This window comes from Bombus impatiens, unplaced genomic scaffold (genome assembly GCF_000188095.3).
Source record: "Bombus impatiens unplaced genomic scaffold, BIMP_2.2 scf_0075, whole genome shotgun sequence".
Lineage (NCBI taxonomy): Eukaryota > Metazoa > Arthropoda > Insecta > Hymenoptera > Apidae > Bombus > Bombus impatiens.
This window is the reverse complement of record NT_176494.1, coordinates 319459-330157: the sequence shown is the minus strand read 5'-3', so window position 1 is coordinate 330157 and position 10699 is coordinate 319459. Positions and strand designations below refer to the sequence as shown.

General features: G+C 27.4%; 4 protein-coding genes across 6 annotated transcripts in view; 2 read left to right on the top strand and 2 right to left on the bottom strand.

The window, feature by feature from the left end:
* Nucleotides 1–1994, bottom strand: part of LOC100740573 (UDP-glucose 6-dehydrogenase) — a 5933-nt gene extending 3939 nt beyond the window's left edge. For all 3 annotated transcript variants that reach the window (XM_003485678.4, XM_033324833.1, XM_033324835.1), the window contains exon 1: nt 1720–1994. Coding sequence is in view for 1 of the 3 variants with exons in the window: in XM_033324833.1 (XP_033180724.1) it covers nt 1720–1826 (107 nt within the window). In the remaining 2 variants the exon portion in view is untranslated. The remainder of the gene's footprint in view (nt 1–1719) is intronic.
* A 522-nt stretch (nt 1995–2516) lies between these two features.
* Nucleotides 2517–4511, top strand: LOC100740452 (60S ribosomal protein L7a). Its single transcript, XM_003485677.4, has 6 exons — nt 2517–2705; nt 3050–3164; nt 3276–3425; nt 3518–3738; nt 3947–4069; nt 4271–4511. The coding sequence occupies exons 1-6, from the start codon at nt 2691–2693 to the stop codon at nt 4451–4453; spliced, it is 807 nt and encodes a 268-aa protein (XP_003485725.1). The 5' UTR covers nt 2517–2690; the 3' UTR covers nt 4454–4511.
* A 250-nt stretch (nt 4512–4761) lies between these two features.
* On the bottom strand, nt 4762–9152 carry LOC100740327 (vacuolar protein sorting-associated protein 53 homolog). Its single transcript, XM_003485676.4, has 14 exons — nt 8867–9152; nt 8234–8664; nt 7673–8073; nt 7461–7581; nt 7249–7385; nt 6741–7173; nt 6312–6658; nt 6088–6240; nt 5884–6009; nt 5724–5802; nt 5503–5651; nt 5269–5434; nt 5015–5161; nt 4762–4947 (listed from the first exon to the last, which is right to left on the bottom strand). The coding sequence occupies exons 2-14, from the start codon at nt 8318–8320 to the stop codon at nt 4786–4788; spliced, it is 2508 nt and encodes an 835-aa protein (XP_003485724.1). The 5' UTR covers nt 8321–8664; nt 8867–9152; the 3' UTR covers nt 4762–4785.
* Nucleotides 9153–9226: 74 nt separating this feature from the next.
* Nucleotides 9227–10699, top strand: part of LOC100740126 — a 32823-nt gene continuing 31350 nt past the window's right edge. The window contains exon 1 of the mRNA XM_003485675.4: nt 9227–9447. Within this exon, the coding sequence (XP_003485723.1) occupies nt 9381–9447 (67 nt within the window). The 5' untranslated portion in view covers nt 9227–9380. The remainder of the gene's footprint in view (nt 9448–10699) is intronic.

Here is a 10699-nt window from a genome sequence, read left to right as displayed (position 1 = left end):
ATATATATATATATATATATATATATATATATATATATATATATATATATATATATATATATATATATATATATATATATATATATATATATATATATATATATATATATATATATATATATATATATATATATATATATATATATATATATATATATATATATATATATATATATATATATATATATATATATATATATATATATATATATATATATATATATATATATATATATATATATATATATATATATATATATATATATATATATATATATATATATATATATATATATATATATATATATATATATATATATATATATATATATATATATATATATATATATATATATATATATATATATATATATATATATATATATATATATATATATATATATATATATATATATATATATATATATATATATATATATATATATATATATATATATATATATATATATATATATATATTGCAATAATCATTAACTATGGCAACATTGCACATATCTTTATTTCTAATGGAGCAATTTTCTATCAGATTCTGCATTTTACTTTTACAGTACCAAATTTTGGAAGTCATATGAGAGTAGTATATACTACTAACTGATACGAAATTTAATACTAATCAATTATGTAATAAGTATATGCTATAATAAAAACAATGATATGCAAATACTTTTTGTGATCACTTAAGTGTATTTACGTTTCATAGATTCATAAAGTTTTTAGGGAATGATATCAAATTTTTATTTCGTAATGTTTATTTCATATGTATATTTACTGGAAAAATTATAGTTATTTAGTGCTAACTGACACTAAGAATTATAGCTGCAATATACTGTATTTACAATTACAACAGTAATTTATTATCAGCAAACATTTTTGCACCGACATTTGCAGACACCGAGATCTTCTAAATTGAGAAGTATGTTGATAATATTAATCTATAGTTAAATAAATCGAAATCAACCGAGATGTTTTTTCCGCGACATTCTTCTCTTATTAAACTGAAAATTGAAAGATTCTGTCGGAATATATATATATATATATATATATATATATATATATATATATATATATATATATATATATATATATATATATATATATATATATATATATATATATATATATATATATATATATATATATATATATATATATATATATATATATATATATATATATATATATATATATATATATATATATATATATATATATATATATATATATATATATATATATATATATATATATATATATATATATATATATATATATATGTTCCGTTGATATTTACTGAAACGTAAATTTGATTGTTGTACGAATTACAAAATTTGTATCATAATATAACAAAAAAAATTAATTTTAACATTTAGTTGCATTCTTTTTTCACAGACTATCCTCAACGGTAATTTAGGTACACATATTCATATTTTCACCGATTCAAGTAAAGTATGCTTTTCAATGAAAAATGTTGCGTACTGCTATAATTTAATTTGGATTTGATAGAACTAACATTAAAGATGTATTTAACATGTTTTTGTCAGTAATCGCGAGCGGAATTCTGCATGACAACTTCAGCATGCGATGCAAGTAGTGACCATAAAATCTATTGCTAGCTTTAAACAGATAGAATAGAAATCTTCAGTAATAACGTTTAAGATAATATAAAACAGTTATACTTAATATATATACTAACATTACCTGTAATGGTCCAAAAAGTACACCCAAATAGAAAATGTGAGATTTCTCAGAATCGACAGTGGGAGGGAAGGAAATGTCACGATAAGTTGGAAACTAACACTAATCATCCAGGTTACGTACTGTCACGAACACACTAATAAACGAAAGTTTTTCGAATACCAAGTATCAGCTTTCATGACAGGTGAGTTTCTTAGACGGATTGTCGGGACATTATGAACTTAACACATCATAGCCGCTATGCGTCCAGAAAATAGTCCAGAGTGGAGGCGCCAAGATCGCACGCGCGAACCGTCGTCGCCGTCGTTGCCACATTTTCGTCCCTAGTGACTTCGCCCATGTGTCCTTTGAACAGTTTTAATTTGTTACCGCATCTTTCAGATATATAAACATATTTTGGAAAGAAATCTTGTTCTCAAACTATATCTTAGGCGTAACGTTAATTGTTACGATTATGTTTCGTTGATATAATACCTTCTAAATCAATATACGTATAATTTCCGTTCTTTATATACATAGAATCTTGATGTATTCATATCCATAAATCTTACAATTATTCATCTCACATTTTCTATTTTTCTATTTGTATCTTTTCTGTTTGTAAATTTATAAATTTTCTATTTATACGTATATTTTCACAAAAGAAATAATAATTACTTTAAACGATAGAATTATGAATTTATTTCATCTTTTTTCCTTTTTCAAATTTAAAAAGATAATTAAGATTATTGTTAAAAATATATTGCAATAAGTGGTTTGAAGAAATAGAAACAATCATTATGTTTCTTTTCTAGAAACAAGTAATTACATTAAAATTTTAATTGTCAAGTGGCGCTGTTGCATGCTTGTGGTGGCGCTGCTCCATGAACCTTTCTTTACGTTCTTGGCAGTCATACTTCGCGTTGTTCTAAGCAAAGTACAAACTTTTATATCCATTGTAATATAAAAGATCCGTTAGGTTTTGTGTTAAAACGATGGTTCAGAAGAAGGTAAATTTACTAAATTGCTAAATAAGATTAATATTTCTAACAATAATTAGTTACTGTTATGAATTATAGTGGTTCGGTCTCAGCATGTTTTGGACATATGATATTATAAATATATTTCTTTTATATAGATTTGTTTATCATATTTTATAAGCTATTGGAAATGATATTATTTATTATTGTAGGAGTATATAAATTTTTGGCATTTGCAAAAGTTATAATGTTTTAGTTTTTATAAGATTAACTGCAACATTTTGCATGTACGCATGATTTTGAACAATGATAATGAATGCATAATAATATTTATGATATAAATGATATTAATATATGCATTTACAAAAATTTAGCCCAAGAAGAAAGTAGGAAAGAAGGTGGCTGCTGCACCTTTGGCAGTCAAGAAGGTTGAACCCAAAAAACAAACCAATCCTCTGTTTGAAAAACGTACACGTAACTTTGGTATTGGTAAGTTGGACACATAACTTTAGATACACAAATTAATTATAATATATTATCATTAGATAACATACAATATAACATACATGACAACAAAATAATAAACAATCTATTATTTAGGACAGGATATTCAACCTGCTCGTGATCTTAGTCGCTTTGTGAAATGGCCCAAGTATATTCGTATTCAGCGACAGAGAGCTGTATTGCAAAAAAGATTAAAAGTACCACCACCAATTAATCAATTTACACAGACATTGGATAAACAAACAGGTATATTTATTTTATATTTGTTACATGCTAAAAAATAAAACAGGAAAATTTAACAATTCATAGAGATCTATCATTAACCTTTCATGTTACAGCAACACAATTATTCAAAATGTTGGAAAAATATAGACCTGATTCAGCTCTTATGAAAAAATTGAAGCTGAAAGAGAAAGCTGAACAAAAAGTTCTAAAGAAAGAAGATCCATCAGTAAAGAAACCTAATGTGTTACGCAGTGGAACAAATACAGTCACTACACTCGTAGAACAGAAGAAAGCTCAGCTTGTGGTAATTGCCCATGATGTGGACCCAATTGAGGTATACTTCCTTGCCTCTTAAAATACTATGCAAAGTATACTTAATTGTTCTATCACAATGATGTTAGAATTTCTTCACCTGAGAATAAATTCATATAATCAATCTTTTTCAAAGGATGAAATGTGACTCTGAGTAATATATAGTTGTAGTCATAAACTATTGATTACAATATTATTCTTTTTTATAGATATATTATTTTTTATCACAGGTTGTTCTATTTCTACCAGCCCTCTGTCGTAAAATGGGTGTACCTTATTGTATTGTGAAAGGTAAATCGCGATTGGGACTCCTTGTTAGGCGTAAAACCTGTACTGCACTAGCTTTGGTCCAGGTAAGGGTTTTCATCAAAGCCAACTATTCTTACATAACATATAATTAATAATTTATAGTATGATGAATTTAAATAGAGCCAATCCAATGATAATGTTAATGATATAACTAAACAATATGTTATACTGATATAATTGTATTAGTATTAAATATTATAATTTTAATGTACTTTATTTTCGGTAACACATTATTTTTATTTCAGGTTGATTCCGGCGATAGAGCCAACTTCTCGAAATTGGTTGAAGCTATTAAGACAAACTTCAATGATAGATATGATGAAATCCGACGTCACTGGGGTGGTGGTCTCCTAGGCAGTAAATCTGCCGCTAGAATAGCTAAGTTAGAGAAAGCTAAAGCGAAGGAACTTGCACAAAAGCAGGGTTAACACCTACCTGCTTACTGAATGTTGTTTATTAAGTACAACAATAAAATACAAAACCAAAGCTTCTGTTGTTCTATATAACACACAAGTCCTTTGATTAAGACGAAAAATTTAGAATCAAAATTATTAATTTAAGATCAAATTTCATTATATAAAAACAATTTTTACTTTATTGAAACAAAGTGAAAGAATTATGCAAATTTAGTAATTATATAGTTACAATCATATTTAATTTATATATGTACATTAAAATATAATATAATTATATATATTATATTTTATATATAATATATATATATTATAATTATATATATATAAGTTTTACTATGAAACATTCATATTCTTTTTTTGATTAATTTTTCCAATCTTTTTATTCGCCCAGCTTCATGTTCTGGGCTATCTTGAATGATGTGACTCCTAGTGTCATGTGAAATATCTGTATTCTCAGGTTGCTTGAACTGTTCTAGTAATAGAACTTGTTCTGTCTTTTTCAAGCCCTACGAATTATTGAGATTTTAATATGACTGTTAAGTATTCTAAACGTTTATAAAAAGATTAGTTTACCTTCATATCCAAAATTTTTTGAAATTCTGGCGCTTGCAAATCTGGTAGACGTATTCTGCATTGTTTTACAAACTCTTTTGGAGATTCTATTGGTGACATCACAATTTTGAGTATCATTTCCGCACTTGCCATGCCTTTTACTACTACCTGTTTATAGTGAAATATATGTTTTGATACAAATCAATATATCAAATTAATATACAAATTAATGTGCTGATTAATTTATAAAAAGTTAATATATCAAACGAAATTACTTTAGTATATGTAGCTGGTGCTTTCCTTTGAACTTGATATCCTGTTGATGGGAGGTCCAAAAGAGCAGTTTTCAACATATGTACATCTAATAGTAATTGTTCAGCGCCCACAGTATTTAAAGGTTTGCACTTATACAATTGCTGTACTAATTTTACTATAAAAGAACTGCAAAGAAATACATTTTTCATTAACTTCCTTAGTAAAACAAATTCACTTTTTGTTTCAGTTTTTACCTGGCAAACTTGACACAGAGTTGAGTAAAATACTTTCTGCACGAAGATAACTTATCTCTGATAGTAGGTATTGTTTGTCGAAGGTGTGCCACAATAGTATTAACATAATTACTTTGGTCACCAACAACCTCTATGGCACTCCATTGAACCTAAAAAATATTTGCATATCAATAACGGTGAACAAAATCATACATATAACAAATATGAAACTGAATAAGTACCTTCGTCATTGCAGTTAATGCAGATTCACATGCAGACTCTAAATCTTGAACAAGTAGTTGTATACAATTCGATATAACACTGGAAAAGTTGTTATGAATAATATTAAAAAAATTAACTAAATATCGATAACCCGAAAAAGATATGTAAATAAGTATATACTTATGAAAAATATCTTGCTCCTGAGATAGATTAATCTTTTCTGAATAACATCTATCTGTTTTTTCTCTTAATTTTTCTTCCAATTGTTGTGTTGTTTCTAAGCAATATTCGGCCGTTGTTAGTATACTGAAAAATAACTTTGTGCAATTAACTTTTTTATAAATATTATGTTAATTAAAATGCCACCAATTAGCAAATATTTACCAGCATATACGCGATTGCTCTTCTTTACTAAATCTTGTGCTTTCACCTTCCTTTAGAAAACTTTGAAAATTTTGTATAAAACCCGATGTTGATAGGTCTCGAAAATCACGTATACTACTCATACTGGTACCAATTCCTGTACCACCTCCGATTCTGAAATAAATTTTAATTATAAAAGGTCATAAATTTAATTAATTCAAATAAAAAGCGTGTACTTTACTTACTTAGGTAAATTATTTTGTAATATTTTAAGAGCATATTCTCGCAAATATTTTTGAAAAGTTTCAGCTAAACTCAACATAATCGAGCCAGTACTAAGTTGTGTACATTGCAACATGCATTTTTTATAAAATACAAACAGATCTGCGCAAGAGGATAACACACTACTAGGACCTTCAATACCATCAAAATCTTTTGCACCAGGTGGTTGTGTTTTAGAATCTGATATAAATTTATCCATTAGATCTGCCAGATTACGATCCAGACTTTCTATATAGATGTTTAAGTATGGTTCAAAACATTTTCCTATAAGATTTGAAAATGGTGATGGTTTTGGCTTTTCGTTTTGTACCTGTTATATAATACAGTCGTTAGTATAAATGTTTAGTATAAATCTTAAGTAGAAGACAATTTTATACAAAATTCTTAAAAACCTGGTCATTTTGTTCAAACGGATTTCCTGGAACTTTATTATCAGTCGTGTCTGCAGTAGTAATCCTTTTATTTGTTATATCCACATTTTCCAAAGTAATACCACTAAATCTTTTTGTTAATAATGATTCAAAATTACTTGTTCTTTGAATTGCATAAAGTAATAGTTTTACATCTATTTCAGAACGTCTTTTATGCATTAACTTTGTAAGATCTTCTCTTGTAACATGACAAAATTGCACAGCAATTCGTTCAGAGATCTCCCAATCTTGCGGGAAGATTGTACCAAATTTTGACTCAAAATCAAGTAAATGCTTTTTTATCCATGCATAGCGCCGATCTATTTTATCTAACCATGCAAAATCTTGATTTTCATCAAAGAGATGTGCATATTCTTGTAATTGAATACCCACAAACCAAGTAAGTAGATCTTTCCTTGTAAAAAAGAATTGGTCATTACATTTGTGTTAAAACTATTTGAGTAACTAATCTTCTAATAAACATACTTACTTAACTTTAGGGTCCAATACGGATAACACTAAACAACCTTCTGTTAACTGACTAAAATATTTTGGATTTTGACCAGAAAATGCTTGTTTAAAATCTGCTGTAATTTGTTGAGCCAGTTCAATATGTATTTGACGTACCTTTATTTCAAAATGTTAATAAACATTATGTATATATTTTACTATTACTGCTATAAAAATTCATATATTACATACTTCATCAGACAATTGTTTCACTTGAGGTATATCCATATAACTACTAAAATGTTGCATCACCTCCATCACTGCTTGCAATGGTAAAACAATTTCACCATATTGTTTCTTTTGCGTTAATACTCTAAAGCAACAAGTAAATAACATTATAAAGTAATAATCACTAAATTACATGTGTTAACTATACTTTTTTTTAAGAAATTATTGTACATTACTTTAAAGTATCTACACCCTCTACGAGCATATGTAAATGATTTAAAGCTGTTATCGAGGCAGTGAGATTTCTTTTAGCAAAGTCCAGTTGTTTAATATCTCTTGTTATTTCCTTAACAACTTCTTCAGATTGTTCTGCTTTATCTTTGATATCTTTGATATGCACAAATAATTTTTTTATTACTTTCTGCGCATCTTCTAATGCTGCTTTCCCATCTTGACCTACATTTGTTTGTCCACGTACTACCGAACGAATTTCCTTGTCTATGTTACATATTTTTAATTCCATGTTATTTACTACATCGTCTATATTCGATAGAGATTGTTCGGTTGGGAATAATGAATTTATATAATCTACTACATTAAAGTTTGGTTGATCCAACGGATCTGTACTAGGTAAAACCTAAAAATTAAAAAATAACTTACTTAATATAAATTCATATAGATCACCAAAACAAAAAAAGAAAAAATAAATCGTAATACTTAACAAGATAAGAAAACGTTAACTGCTCATTTAGGATAGGAGTCAGTGTATATTTTGACAGTTATATGGTCAATCTAACCTGTTCGATCACATTCTGTACATTAGGTGGAAAGGTGTAAATAGTTGAATGTAAATCTTCTAATTCATCTTCCTCATGTCCTTCCATTTCTGTTTATGCTTCAATCTCAACTATACAACTCATACGTATTTCATTTTAAACGTATTTGTATGAGCATATGACAAGAAGATATATAAAATGTTTATACGAATACTTCAAACCCACAATATAAAAGAGTAGAAAGGAATGAATTTTATACTATAAATGTCACTCATTTGAATATTATTTTTACGTCTCGCAATACAACAGTTAATTATTTTTGTCATAAGTTCAAACAGTAAGGAGCCATCTAATGAATTTTGCATATATGTATAAATTAACATTAACAGATTATTTTATGACATTTATCATTTATATTTAATGTATTATAACTTGTTGTAATAGCTTAGTATCTAAAAAAGTTAGAAATAATTAATATTTTTATCGCTATAAAAGTAAATATTCAATAAAAAAACACATTGAAATAAAAAAATGGCACTATTTAGGTGGTTTTCACAATATTTTTATTTATCTGTTAACACTTATTTCATTCCTAACATTTAAAAATTTGTACAGAATAATAAAATATTGATATTATGAATATTATATTCATACATATATGTATATACAAATTTATCTTTTTCTGTTTCTTTTAATCGAATCTTTCAATTATAAATATACTATAAAAAATTATTAGGAAATATATACAAGTTATGTAGCATATTACTGTAAGTAATAATATTCTTTTCGCGATATTAATTCATCTCTTTGTCGTAGCAACTGTGTTAATTAAAATTGACGGCTCCACCTTATCATGAAGGTACCAAAGCGTTATTCATTTCGGTTTACACTTTGCATCGTTTATTTCATGGCTGACCCATTAGCAAATCCAACGTCGAAGATCGCTCGATAAGCGAAAAGGCAGCGAGTCTCCGCTCTATGTTTTATATTCTATGGGAGTTGGTGAAACGATCGAAAAGCTCGGTCAGTTGTAGCGCCGACTCAGCTCGAAGTTGTGTAGTTTAAAGGCACATCACTGTACAAAATAGACGCACGTTTTTTCCGTATTAAGTAACGTAGAGAGCAGTAAGATTTTGCGTAGAGACAACGCGAGAAAATTCATACGAGGATGCCACGCATTCAGTCAGCATACTGGGGGAAATTCGTATTCGTATATATTTTACAATTATTTTCATGTAAGTTGTACGCAATCGTGAACACCCACCCGGCCAGTTCATTCTGTTCTTGATAGTGAAAATTACCGATTGTTTTTCTATCGAAATTTCCAGTGTTATACAATGTTTCAAACTGAAAAGGAACTCAATCATCGAAATCAAGTTTCCTATTCTGAGAAATTTGCCCGATCGTTTTCGTTCTAAAACGTCTTATACGAAACATTCTAAGTCTTTTCAGAATTTGAATGAGAAAGTCATCTGTACTAGTGTTTCATTGACAGTATAAGAAAAACAAATAATCTAGTGAAATAAATGTACATCGATATACGTGACTTCATTTATGTAAAATATTATATATTTCGAATTTAGTCTAGACAATACGAATGTATTATCAGTGATTATGAGTGAAAAGATAACCAGGAGCAAGTTTAACTACTTATACGTCTAATAAATTTGGCTAAAAAGAACTTATTGTTAATTAATGAGAAATATTATTAGTTAGAGATTCTACCGAATTACGAAGTGTATAGATGTGTTTACATTCTTCGCGGTTTTTTTTTTAACTTTTCGTCATATATGTAACGTGTCACACGTATTAAATATTTTTCTTCAATTATTTAAATTATTATAACATTTCCTAAAATTCATTACGACAGTTTATAAATGGAATTCGCTTGACATTTGTCTACTCTTCCAATTATGGGAAGACAGAAGCAGGATACAACAAGGAATCAAAAATGGCTCAGCATATGTTCAATCTCATTCAATCATTTCAACCAATAACAAAATGGCTATACTTATATCAAATTTTTTATTTACCTTAATATATTATAGATATATTTACCACTTTTTCGCCTCAAAAATAATAATTACAGAAATAAAATAATTATGATTTTATATTATTATCAGGAAATATTGTTCAAATCTATCGTATTGCTTTTTGCAGATTTATGATAATTCTCGTAAATTATCACTGAAAACTAGAATTAAAATTAAAATACGTGACGAACCATTGAACGGATTCTCGTTTCTGCCATTTGCTCGCTTTTTCTTCCCTTTCGTTTCACGGTACACACAGAGGCGTTCCGGAAGGACTCTCGAGCTGCGAACTGCGAACGTTGTTCGGAAAAATTGATTTAAATCTGAAACGTGCGCGATCTAGGCGATTCGTATATACCATAAAACAATTCCATTTTCGACGATTATTCATTGTTATATGCTGATTTCGAAATGTCTTAAAAATACCCGGAATAGCCTGCGCGCGTGTTAGTAA

Bases quoted from the DNA above. Each gene is read 5' to 3' on its own strand.
- LOC100740327 (XM_003485676.4), bottom strand. From the start codon at position 8,320: ATGGAAGGACATGAGGAAGATGAATTAGAAGATTTACATTCAACTATT. The intron at 6,241-6,311 runs GTAAGTAAAGTA...AATTTATTTCAG, and splicing joins TTACAAAATAATTTACCTAA to AATCGGAGGTGGTACAGGAA. The intron at 5,652-5,723 runs GTACTTATTCAG...AATATTTTTTAG, and splicing joins CATTAACTGCAATGACGAAG to GTTCAATGGAGTGCCATAGA.
- LOC100740452 (XM_003485677.4), top strand. The intron at 3,165-3,275 runs GTAAGTTGGACA...TCTATTATTTAG, and splicing joins TACACGTAACTTTGGTATTG to GACAGGATATTCAACCTGCT. The intron at 3,739-3,946 runs GTATACTTCCTT...TTTTTATCACAG, and splicing joins ATGATGTGGACCCAATTGAG to GTTGTTCTATTTCTACCAGC.